The sequence below is a fragment of the Pan paniscus genome, chromosome 13 (assembly GCF_029289425.2).
Source record: "Pan paniscus chromosome 13, NHGRI_mPanPan1-v2.0_pri, whole genome shotgun sequence".
NCBI lineage: Eukaryota > Metazoa > Chordata > Mammalia > Primates > Hominidae > Pan > Pan paniscus.
The window spans coordinates 15,573,094-15,586,058 of NC_073262.2; the positions used below are offsets into that span (position 1 = coordinate 15,573,094).

Here is a 12,965-nt window from a genome sequence, read left to right on the forward strand (position 1 = left end):
CTTCTCTGCCCTAATCTGTACTTATGGTGCCAGGTTTCTCTTAAGAATGTCCCCTTTGTCCTTATCAGCATGTAGCTAGCAATATCCTAACATTTTAACAGCAGAGTGAATGATTATTGGGGCATCTTAAGAGGAGCTCTGTGCCCCAAACTCACACAGCCTCCCAGAACCTCCTCTACCCAACCCCAACCCTAACCCACCACTGTAATCTTAACCAACCCTAACCCTGATCCCCAGGGAAGTTGAATCTGCCTCCTCCTGCCAAGTGCCTCCCTTGATCCTCACCACACTCTCAAAACCTGATCCCACACTTGCATTGAAAACAAACTGCAGGCCAGGCATGGTGGCTCACGCCTGTAATCCCAGCACTTTGGGAGGCTGAGGTGGGCGGATCACTTGAGGTCAGGAGTTCGAGACCAGCCTGGCCAACATGGTGAAACCCTGTCACTACTAAAAATACAAAAATTAGATGGGCATGGTGGTGTACACCTGTAATCCCAGCTACTCGGGAGGCTGAGGCAGGAGAATCACTTGAACCCGGGAGGCAGAGGTTGCAGTGAGCCAAGATTGCCTCACTGCACTCCAGCCTGGGCAACAAGAGCAAGACTCTGTCAAAAAACAACAACAACAACAACAACAACAACAAACTGCAGTTCTCACTTTCTTCTGACCCCTCCTAGCAGTGCACCCCAGGCCCACACCCTTGCATATACCAATGGCAGCATGGTGGGGTTTTGTTTTTGATTTTTTGCTAAGTTTTTATTTTAATTCAAGGACTTTGCTTCATACAAAATGTCATTGTAGAAACAATAGCAGAATCCAAAGTTTGGCTGATAAATATGACTCAGGCAGCAAACTAGTCAATCACAGAATTTCTTTTTAAGTAGGTCCCAGATGTGTTGCATGGTTGGGACTTTTTTTTTTTTTTAACACTTCTTAAATATAAAGTTTTGCAACAAACCTTTGATTTATATCAAATATAATTAAAAATTAACAAATACATTGTATCAAAAAGTACGAAGATATACATTATCATGCACATACTTGTATATATGTATATATGTTACATGCACACATAACTTGTTCAAACTACAGCCACTGCTTGACTGGTTCCAGATGCAGACAACTGGGTGATGCACTTCAAATTTGGCAGCTCACTATGAGATTCAGGGGACATATATGATAGCCAGAGAAGACACAGTGAGAAACAAAACCCAAAGTCAGGAAAACAAGACATAATGTCTCCTTTCCCCGCTCCCTGTAGTTTTCATCAATTCCAATGCCTAGAAGAGTCTAGACAAGCCAGCTAGGCTGTGTGGGTTTAGAAAAGTGGATTCTCGACCCAACACTGCCTGGGGAAATGGCTGTGGTTCTGCATGGAATGGACACATTTGACACCCAAGATAACATGGGCTGGGGGCTGGGGAACAAGAGACAAAACGTCAGTGTCAAAATACACATCCTTCTACTTTGCAACATGAGCACAGTGATCACATGCACAGTCCGAGATTCCTGGTTTATTCTATTGGAATAAAATACTCTGTTATCTTTAAAGTTTCAGAGTGTTGTGCCTTCAGGTAAGGAAATTCTATAAAAAGGTTTGGTCACAATCATGCTGAACCCCGAGACCAGGCAGCAGTCTTGTGTGTTTTACTTCTATTAAATGTGTCTTTTGTTGCATAGCCCTATGGGTTAGTGACATCCACACACTGAACACACCTGTACAGGCACTGCATCTCCTGTGACACAGACACACACACACACACGCATCACACACAATTTCTTTGAGGAGAATCATGGGGTAGAAGCCAAGAATCCAACACAGATCATCTGGAATTTCAGAACACGGAGGACACACCACCATCAACTGCTCTAAATGCTCCCTTTCTTCACAAAACAAGGGACCTCCCAGCATCTTGTGCACCTTGGACAGTGTCCTGAGCATGGTCTTTCTCTCCTGAGCCGTGGCCATGGGGGTCAGACCTCACTTGACTGCCTGCTCCCTGTGTCTGGCGCCAGGACAGTGCTGGGCATCAGGTGCCCGGCGTCAGTGGCAGGAGCCAGTCCTCCCTCGGTCACTTGCTCTGAGTTTCATTCCAGCTGGGGCTTCCTCCCTCCTGCCCTGACGGCCCCACATCCAAGCCCCCAGCCAATGTCTTCCTCCTTCCTACCAGCCTTTGCCTCTCTTCTGCTGTATGTGGAAGGAAACCTATTTCACACACCACAGAGTGTGCCCTGAGAATCATATGCAGAACAGACTGAAAATGCCTCACACAAGCACGTGGTCAGCTGCCCTGTGGCTTCCTTGGAAACCCCTTCCACTCGTGGGAGGAGGACAGCAAATGGCTGCCTTGTTTGCCACCATGACATCCAGTGCTCTCCACTGGCAAGGGCTTGCTACCTGGCTGCCATTGCGAGTACTTCTCACAGCATCCTGCGGTGATGGATCCCGAGGCCTCGCCTCACACCACAGTGCCCAGGAGCCTGGGTGTGAGGGCCTGGTGGTCAGGCACTTGGTCAAGAGCAGCAGAGCCAGGGGCCGTCTAGGGTCCACCTGGACTGGACAGGGCTGCACAGGGAGTCTCCTCGCATAAGCCACAAAGACACGTGGCGAAAAGCTGACATCTTTCTTTCACAGGTTTGATTTTTTAAAGTTATGGGAACATTTCCTTCCCCATTTTTCTGGTTTTCCATTTTTTCTACATTAAGTATATAGAAGTGGCAAGAATGAGAGGTGTTGCAATTAAAAATCACAACCACAGCAAGAACACTTTCCAGCTCGGTTCCTGTGGGGCTGACGGTGTCCAGGGAGGACAGAGCTTGTCTGAGTGAGCATTCACTGACACTGGCGGGCTGCACAAGCCACGACTGTGTCCCCCTCCCCATCCCCTCCGTCCCGAGGTCTCGGCACACTTTCAGGTGGGCCCTGCTTCTCTGTGCCGCACGGCCACGTGAAGGGTGCTCCCCACAGGACGCAGAGCTCCTCACAACGGCTCCAAGCACCCATGCTGGATGCTGAGTCCCAGGACACGGGATTTGGACTCCTGGGTCCTTCTCAGCCACACACAGCAGCCTGCGGTTTAGGGTCTGGTGTGTGGTACGAGACCCAGGAAGGCAGGACAGGAAGGGGACAGAGAGAGCCGCATCCTCTAACAGGGCTTTATTCGTCGTCTAGAGTAAAAGAGGGGAGGAGGGGGAGGGAGGGGCCGCAGGAGCCTCACCAAGGTGGGCAAGGCCTCCCCCCAGGGCCTGCTGCCCCGTGTGGATGATAAAACTCATCCACTGGAACACACGCCTGCTGCATGCAGGCGTCTGAGTGGTCACGGTGCAGCTAGCACCAGTGGTCTTGGTCAGGGTGGTGGTAGCTGTGCCGTGCTCGGCCACCCGAGCTGAGTCCCAGGGTGCAGTGGTAACCGTTGGGCATGCGGCGGAGAAGGTGAGACTGGGAGGTCAGGGAGGACACGTAGGAAGTCCTGGAGGAGCGGCCCGAGTTGGTGGCCACAGCCTCCTCGAAAGTGAGCGTGTCCTCAGGCAGGGCGTGGACAGAGGCCTCACTGTCCAGACGCTGCCCCAGGTAAGGGTCAGAGCCAATTCGAGAGCCAGGGGCCAGGGGCTGGCTGAGGGGGTCTCTCTGCAGCAGGGCGTTGTGTTCGGAAAGCCCACGGCTGAGCCGGCCTGGGGAGAAGGCAGGGAGGCTGGTCTGAGCCCCGGCGAAGTGGATGGGTGAGGAGTTGGCCGTCTTGTAGGTGATGCTGGGGCGGGGAGTCAGGGGCGTCTGGGGGAGCTGCCTCCACCCACCGCGGCCGGGGGTGCTAGCACCAGATGTTGACAGCAAGGGGCTCCCATTCATGGAACCACTGCCCTACATGAAAATGGACCAGAACAAATCAGAGGTAAAAAAAAAAAAAAAAAAAGCCGAACCAACAGACAGAGCACATCACACACAGGTGCCTGGGGGGATGGGAGGAGAGAGGGAGGCAATGGGGGACAACGGGCTGCGGTGGCCAGGGAGGCAACAGGCACCTTTGTGCGGGGGAGGGCGATGGTCAGGGTCAGGCCCAGGAATGGGGTTGGGGAGAGCAGGTGATGGGAAGGGACAGGCTGGGGCCAGGGAAAAGGACAGAACAAAAGCCCAACGACCACAGTCAGGGAAGGAGAGTTAAGTGACCGAGAGAGAGGTGAGTATTTGGGGGCCCAGGTCCAAAAGTGGATGAGGACGCAGAACCACCGTCCCAGGGTGACCCAGGCAGGAGCTTGATGAGAACACAGCTGGGGTAGGCTGCAGACGTGGGCTCCGGGACAGGGCACAGAGGGGGCGCCCGGCCCTTGGGGTTGCTGGGAATGACAAAGGGCAGCAGCGAGGCCCTGGGGAGAGGCAGGAGCCTGTGGGACAGGGGTGCTGGGCCGAGGAGAGGCAGCTGCGCCCTGATCTCCCCACCTATTCCTCTTACCTGTGGGTGGGGTCCTGGCTCCTGGCCAGCTGTTGGCGACGTTGGGTGGCTGCTGAGGGAGGGCTTGGGCTTCGGGGTCTCACGGCCCCCAAAGCGGTCACAGGAGTAGAAGCGCTGCTTCTCCGAGGAGGAGGATGAGGGCTGCCTCCGCTCCTGGGACCGGCCCCGCTCCTGCCGGCACTCTCGTTCCCGCCGGCAGCCTGTAGGCCCCTCTCCCGGGGGCAGCCCCGGCCCCGCAGCACTGCTTGGTGCTGGCCAGGGAAGAGAAGAAGTTAGCACGGCCAGGCCCAAGGCAGGGACCCCTGACCCCCGGGGCCAGCAGGACAGAATTCAGGTGGTGCCAGGGGAGGCTAGGGTGAGGGTTAGGGCCTGGGCCTCAGTCCCACCCTGCTCTGGCTGGTTATGGGGTCACGAGGCCCACAAAGGAAGAGGGTCCCCCATGGGCTGCTTGGACCCCCTGACTCGGGCCATAGCTCCCTGAAGGACTCCCCGGGCCCCTCCACACGCACCGCCATCCATATCGGCAGGCAGGCTGGGCCCCTTCTCCAGGGACCTCTGCTTCCTGTCCCTGTGGCGGTGGCAGCGGTGGTGGTGGTGGTGCGACGCCTGGCTAGTGGGTGGGCGGTCCGGGGTGGTGCTGCAAAGATGAGTCCCACGGGGCCGCTGGGCCAGCGTGGAGATGGAGCGCTTCATGGGGCTGGCATCTGTGACGGGCTGTGGGCAAAGGACAGGGGTGGGCAAAGGACTGAGAGTGGGCCTAGGGGAGGCACCAGGGTCAGCGGGGATGCAGGCATGGAAGTGGGTGGTGGAGCAGGCCAGACAGCAGGCCCACACGTCCCCCATCCTGGTCTCACAGTCAGAAGGACCCAGGCCTGAGATGGTAGCCCAGGAGGGCAGGCTGGGGGCAGACAGTGCCTGAGTCCCCGCCCCATCCCATGTGTCGTGCCAGGAAGAGAGAGGTGGCTGGCTTGGTTGGAAGAACCCTGAGTGGAAACCAGAGACGCCTCTGCTGGCTGCAATGGGATCACTCTGCCTGGTGCGTCTGGGGTGGACTGGCTCCCGAGCTGCTTCCACGGCCAGAATCAGGACCTGTGAAGACACCTGGGAGGGGTAGGCCCTCCCAGGTAAACTCACCCACAGCCGCCAATGCATCACGTGTGTGAAGGAGGAGGCCCCAGCACAGGCTGCAGGGAGGCTCAGCCTGCACCCACCCACCAGGCAGCACCCAGGAGGGTACCACTGGGCGGGGAAAGAGACAAGGGAGGAAGGACAGGTGGGAAGAGGAGAAAACCCTAAGAGGGAGGAGAGGCAGTGAGGAGAGGAAAAGGGTTTGCTGGCCACAGCAGAGGGATGGGAGACGAGCCACAGACAAGCTTCAGATCCACAGCTCCACAGCCCAGGTCGGCCGAGGGACAGGGCTGGCACGGGGGCTCCGGTCACTTTTGGCCAACTGAAACAGGCTCATGGTGCAGGTGAGGCCCTGCAGCCCCTCCGAGGCCTCAGAGGTCCGGGCACAGTGTTCCCAGATTGGCCTCGGAGGGGCGATCCTCCCAGTGTCCTTGTGGAAGGAGCCTCCCCCGGGAAACACATGGGGCCAGAGCTTCCTCTTCCTGAATCCAATGTGCATGTCCCAGAAAGAGGCGAGCCCAGCAAGGAGCTGGGTAGAAAAGTAGTCCAGGGACTGCCCATGAGCAGGGAGGGTCCTCCGCAGAACCACAGGCGGGAGAGGGGACTGAGGTGTCGGTGAAATTTTCTGGATGAGAGTGGGGGTTGTCTCAGGGAGTAGAGCCCCAGAAAGGAGGAACAGAACATGGCTGAGCCAGAGTGGGGGCCCCTATGCCCCATGGCCCCTAATAGGAGGCTGAGAACAGGCACAGCTGTCCTCTACTGGACCTGACCCACCCTCTGGAGAAGCCTCAGGGGCTGAAGGCGTCCAGGCTGCACCTCTGTTGGCGCCCAGACAGGACTGCCCGGGGTGCCTGCTCCTGCCTCAGCAAAGAGCTCCACACATGGGCCCCAGCCCTCTCCACCCCAGGTCTCCTCACCTGTAGGAGGCCCAGAGCCACACCCCCACTTCCCCACCCCCCACTTGCCCAGCCCAGGGCCTGGACCCTCCCAGACCACCTACCTGAGTCTCGGCCGCAAGGCGGGGCATGGAGGCCGCTCGACCCTGGCTCTCCAGCCCAGGCTGGGGCTCCCCATCAGGGCCCCTCCGGGTTATGCTCTACATCTGAACGTCCACAGCCTGTGGATACAGCACTCACCTAGTCCCACCACACAAGGCACCGCGGACTCATCTGATCCCACCCCGGACTCACTCCATGAGGCACTGGGGTCTCACCCAAATCCATCTCAGTCTCACCTAACTCCCACTGCTGTTCACACGTCCCCCATCCTAGTCTCACACACCCCCCATCCCTGTTCACATATCCCCCACCCCAGTCTCACACGTCCCCCACCCTGGTCTCACACATCCCCCACCCAAGTCTCACATGTCCCCCACCCTAGTCTCACACGTTCCCCACCCCAGTCTCAAAATCCCCCATCCCTGTTCACATGTCCCCCACCCCAGTCTCAAAATCCCCCATCCCTGTTCACACGTCCCCCACCCCAGTCTCAAACATCCCCCATCCCTGTTCACACGTCCCCCACCCCAGTCTCAAACATCCCCCATCCCTGTTCACACGTCCCCCACCCCAGTCTCAAACATCCCCCATCCCTGTTCACACGTCCCCCACCCCAGTCTCAAACATCCCCCATCCCTGTTCACACGTCCCCCACCCCAGTCTCAAACATCCCCCATCCCTGTTCACACGTCCCCCACCCCAGTCTCAAACATCCCCCATCCCTGTTCACACATCCCCCAACCCAGTCTCACTAGCCCCCGGGAGTGCTCACCAGTGCTCCCGACCACCCCACAGGGATCTCTGTGGAGTGGCCACGCTCCAGGGGTGGCCTGGCCTCATGGGGTGCATCCTGGGTCCTTTGAGTGCCCCAGGAGACAGACTCTTTGATGCCACTCTCTTGGTTTTGTCTGTGGCAGAGAAGACAAACAGATTCCTGTAGGGTCAGAGACTGCAGGTGCCTTACCAATAGCCTGGTGCTTCAACCTGCCAGGCGTCTCCACCACATGCAGCAGAGGTCAGGGGGTTTGGCCACCCTGTTCTGGACTGAACTGAGCCCTCCTTTGGGCACAAGAGCCCCAACGTGGCCTGTGCACGCTGGACCCAGGCAAAGCCTCATCAAAGGACATGGATCCAAAACAGGGTCAGAGCAAGAAGGGATTCAGAGTGGCAGAGAGGATGCAGAGCACCAGCTTACAGCCCACAGTGCTCAAGTCTGAGGGGGGCCTGGGTCCGTCACCCCCTCCTCTGGACAAGAGGCTGATCTGTGAAGTGGGAGCAGGGGTTGTCCTTGCCACACAGGACTATCCTGGGAAGGAGTGGGGCCGCATGTGTACAGCCTGCATTAGGACAGCAGCTGAAGAAGTCCTGCCTATGCCAGCAGACAGCAAGAGAAGCTGTCATGGAGAGGACAGGCTGGGACAGATGAGGGCAAAGCTGTCATGGAGGGGACGGGCTGGGACGGGGGGTAGGGGGCCTCGCCCGGGACTCTTTGGGCTTCCTCCTCTAGGGGCTTCCTCCCTCAGGGGTCCCTTGCTGGTGGCTCCTCCTTACTTCTCTGACGCCCCCACCCCAAGCCACGATGAGCCCTTCCATCCCTCGGCTCTCTGCTGGGGTGCAGCCTTCTGGCAGAGGCCACCCCACACATGCTCCCCATATGCCTGCCCCAATAGCCCCACCCAGAGATACTTCCGCACTGGTATTTCTCATCACTTGTCTCCCAACTGGCATGGAATGTGTTCAGGTGAGTGCTCATTCTCACATTCAGTGAAACACTGAAGACTACATTCTTAGTCATGCAGGTTGAGTGGCACTGATCACTCTGAGCTCAGACTGGAGCCTGATAGTCTAAATGGACCACACCCTGACCACAGCAGTGGACGCAGAGATGGCAGAAGGACACACTGGTGGTTGCTGGGGCTTCTGAGAAGCCCCATCCTTTGTCTTCTGAGAGTTGCAAGCAGCTCTCCTTCCATGCTGTCTGGGGCACTGCAGCCCCTGCTGGCACCAGGCACAGAGCGGCTGCAGTGGCAGGCTGGTGCTGAGAGGAGGGGTGGTTAGGAGAACCGGAGCTGGCTCCTAATGCACCACTAACCCTGAAATAACACCACGTCCAAGGCCAGAGGTGTGCTCAACCCGCTCACTAAATGGCTCAGTAAATACCCTCACCAGACCCAGTCTGAGTGGGTGCTCTCTGACTTGGAGTTGTAATTGATTTAGGTAGAAACTACCATCACAGAAATAACAGAAGCTCAATTTCCTGCTGAAAGCCTGGCTTAGATAAACCCCAGACACCTCACTATCTCCTCCCACCTGCACATACAGTCAGAATCAAGACTTTAAATGCAAGGAAGGTTTTCAACAGCATGCTGAAAGCAGTGTGGGAATGGGGGGCTGCCAGGGGCTCGGGAGTCAGCCCCCAGGATCTGGGTCCTGAGATTTGGGAGCACACTTTTCTGGGCCACAGTGGGAAAAAGTGATGGTTCTTGTAAGTCACCTGCTTCTGGGTGATTTGTTACCCGGAAATACTGTGGCAAGAGTTAAGTGATACAAAAGAACCTTACCAATTTCTTTACAAAATATAACAGCTTCAGAAATCAGTACCAAAGTGAAGATCTGAGAGGAAAAGTGCCTTACGGGGTTAGAAAGATCAGAGCAGTAGAAGGCCATTGACAGAAAGGGGTGGGAGATGGAGGTGGAATCTCAGCGTCTGCTGGCACGGAGGGCCGATGAGGAGCAGAGGCAGGGGCCTCTTGTCTGAAAGGGAAGCAGGTGCGTGTGTTGGGAATGGGACGTGGTGGTCTAAGTGCTGTTAGGAAGGTGGGTTCGACGAAGCACCTGTCTAATGTCACAGGAAACAATTTTAAAGTCTGCCACAGAAACCCAGCAAAGGAAGAGCCCTGGACTGCTCTCAGGCAGCAAGTACAACAAGCATCTGTAGCAAAGCCAGCCCCTGAGAACTGAGATGTGGCCTGGGGGCTCTCTGTCCTTGGAGGGTTGCTAAGGGCCCAAGTGCAGGGTCGGATGGCAGACATGCCCCTCAGGTGCCTCCAAGCTGGTGAACCCAGAGGCCAGTGGAAGTGAGGGCCAGAGAGGTCGAGGAAATGGGATGTCTGCTTCCCTCTTTACTGTCTTTGGACCTCCTCCTGTCCAGCTATGTCCTACTTCTGGATACTCACATGGCCTCACCATTGCTGAGGGAGGTGGAACTCTTCTGTCGAAGGAAAACCCGGGCTCCTCGGAGCACAGCCAGCTGTGTCTGCTCCAGGGTGGCCTTCAGAGGGTGGAACAGGGACACAGGACCCATCTGCAAAGGAGGCAAAGGGAAGGGAAAGTGCTCCAATGGGCCTGCAATGTGGCCTCTGTGACCTGCTCTGACCACGTGGCATGGGGCAAAAGCCAGGTCATGTTCAAGCCCAGCCTAAGGGCTCTTTCCCCTTAGCAAGGGGCCGCTTACTTTCCCTGATATGTCCCTAAATATGAGCATGTGACCAAAACAGTGAAGCAAGCCAGGGGACCCTTACAGCATCTCCTCAAAACCTTGCCTGTCAGTGACTTCAGGAAAGCCATGTCACCTCTCAAAACCTCAGTTTCCCTGTCTACACAACTAGGGGATTGGACCAGATTACAGGTGGCAACAATATTCCATCTAATCATTACCTTGAATTGGCTGGTAGGAGTTAGGGTTAGGGTTAGCGCTAGGGTTGGGCTGAGCAAAATTCCGAGGTTTCAGGGCTGGGGAAGACTGCTGCATGGATTAGTGATGTCTACCCCAGGTGTGAGAATGGAAGGTGTGGCCTGAGTACCACATATTCTCCATCTGAGGACTGGGTCAATGTCCCCAGAAGCCCTGGACACCTAGACAATTTTCCAGCAGAGAGACTACATATGGTCACCGAAGACACGGCTGTGTGGGAAGGACAACATCGGGAAGATGGGCCCCCAAATCATCTCAGTCAAAGGCAAGAGCAGAACAGACAATGATCCTGAACGTATCTGAATTTCTTTGCTTTCTGTGTGAAGGGAAAACAGTTCTCCTTTCACCTCTCCAAACAATCCTCCTCAAACGGTCTTCACATCTTCTTCTCTTCCACCCCATAACAACCATGACACTGCCCAGCCCAGCCCTCATCTTCTGGCCCTGAGTGCTGACTTTCTATGTCAGGAGCTGCCCAGTACCACCAGCTCATGGAAAGCATAAAGGCTGTGTGTAGTTTCTGACTTTGGGGGCCAGAGAGGTAGCTGCAAGAATCTTTCATCTTCCTTCTGAGATACTTTTTCCAAGAATGGTGTGCATCTCCCCTGTCATCAAACCCCCGAAGGATGCCAGAGCCTCGGAGGCATCACAGTTTTCCTGGAAAACTGAGGGCCGCCAGCTACCTGGGAGAGGCTTCCAGGAGCCTGCTGCATCTGGTCTCTGGTGGTTTTGTTCTGCTTGTAGAAGTCGAACATCATCAGAGCTGCATAAACCTTCCCCACTGTCATCTCATCAGCTGGAAAAGAACACAGGAGTTGAGATTCGGAGAAGGGGGCAGAGGATCCATGGAAACAAGGGATGGAAGTAAGGTGAGGAAACAGCCGCCCCTCCCTCGCCCCCCACAAGGACTCCTGGAAATACACTGGGACAGAGGGCTCTCAGGCAGAACAAGGGGCTCGGCCACCAGGAGTTTGGCCTACCTAGGGCTCCTCCAGATGCTGACCTGGCCCTCCTGGCTGCCCTGACTCCTCCTGAGGCCTCTCAAGGCTGGGCTGAGGCCATCCCCACCTGCTTAATGCAGGGCCCTTCCTGTGTTTCCTCCCCAGAAAGCAAGATGGAGTTGGGCACCTCCCGGCGCTCCCTCACGTCTCCCAAAAGATGGAGTTGGGCACCTCCCGGCGCTCCCTCACGTCTCCCAAAAGATGGAGTTGGGCACCTCCCCGCGCTCCCTCGCGTCTCCCAAAAGATGCAGTTGGGCACCTCATCGTGTTCCCTCACGTCTCCCACAAGATGGAGTTGGGCACCTCCCGGCGCTCCCTCACGTCTCCCAAAAGATGGAGTTGGGCACCTCCCGGCGCTCCTTCACGTCTCCCACAAGATGGAGTTGGGCACCTCCCCGCGCTCCCTCACGTCTCCCAAAAGATGGAGTTGGGCACCTCCCGGCGCTCCTTCACGTCTCCCACAAGATGGAGTTGGGCACCTCATTGTGCTCCCTCACGTATCCCATAAGATCGAGTTGGGCACCTCCCCACGCTCCCTCACGTCTCTCACAAGTTGGAGTTGGGCACCTCCTCGCGCTCCCTCACGTCTCCCACAAGATGGAGTTGGGCACCTCATTGTGCTCCCTCACGTACCCCATAAGATGCAGTTGGGCACCTCCCAGTGGAGTTGGGCACCTCCCCGCACTTCCTCATGCCTCTCAAAAGAAGGAGGTGTGCACGTCCCCGCGCTCCCTCACGTTCCCATAAGATGGAGTTGGGCACCTCCTCGCGCTCCCTCACGTCTCCCACAAGATGGAGTTGGGCACCTCCCCGTGCTCCCTCACGTCTCCAAGATGGAGTTGGGCACCTCTCCGTGCTCCCTCACCTCTCCAAGATGGAGTTGGGCACCTCCCGGTGCTCCCTCACGTCTCTCACAAGGAGATGGGCACCTCCCTGCGCTCCCTCACGTCTCCCACGAGATGCAGTTGGGCACCTCCCCACGCTCCCTCACGTCTCCTGCAAGATGACGTTGGGCACCTCCCCACGCTCCCTCACGTCTCTCACAAGATGGAGTTGGGCATCTCACTGCACTCCCTCACATCCCTGTGGGATCCTCTCTTGCCTTTCCTCTGGATTTAAAAAAAATAAATTCCACACACCAGGAGCTCAACACAACAAACCCACGCTCATCTCCGCGGTTCCTCTGCCACCCAGGGCTCTCTTGGTTGGAGCTGAGCGCAGACTCATGAGGAGGTGAGCCCACCTCTCCAAGGTGGCTTGCCCTTCATCCCTCACCCTCACCTCCACAGCCCTCCAGCCACTCTGGGTGGGACAGTAAAGGTGGGGGCTGGGGGCATTTCTCACCCTCACACTTACGCTTATGGGGTGGTACCAGCAAGTCCAAAGTCTTCTGGGGCAGATTGGCCCACACAACGGAAATCTCCTTCCTCAACTCCGCGTCACACTGATGCTGCTTTGTCCCAGCTGCACCAGGATGATGGTGGGGAAGGGGAAAAGACAGAGATGTTAGGAGCAGCCCTGCAGCCGCCAATGGGGCAGAGCTGGTGCAGGTGGGGAGATGAATGGTGTAGGCGGAGATGGGGTACAGACGGTGCTGGAAGGAGGGTGCAGTGCGAACAAACGCTGATGCAGAAGCTGCTCACAGCTCTCCCTGCTGCGAGTCTGCCCAGAGGAGGAGGCAGGTGAGCAGGGC

General features: G+C 56.8%; 1 protein-coding gene across 1 annotated transcript in view; it reads right to left on the minus strand.

Annotated features, from left to right (window-relative positions):
• Nucleotides 1–726: 726 nt before the first annotated feature.
• Nucleotides 727–12,965, minus strand: part of LOC129397245 (voltage-dependent N-type calcium channel subunit alpha-1B-like) — a 45,411-nt gene continuing 33,172 nt past the window's right edge. The window contains 8 exon segments of the mRNA XM_055108421.2: nt 727–3,862; nt 4,452–4,702; nt 4,961–5,165; nt 6,580–6,696; nt 7,350–7,485; nt 9,754–9,881; nt 10,955–11,067; nt 12,629–12,736. Coding sequence (XP_054964396.2) covers nt 3,332–3,862; nt 4,452–4,702; nt 4,961–5,165; nt 6,580–6,696; nt 7,350–7,485; nt 9,754–9,881; nt 10,955–11,067; nt 12,629–12,736 — 1,589 coding nt within the window. The 3' untranslated portion in view covers nt 727–3,331.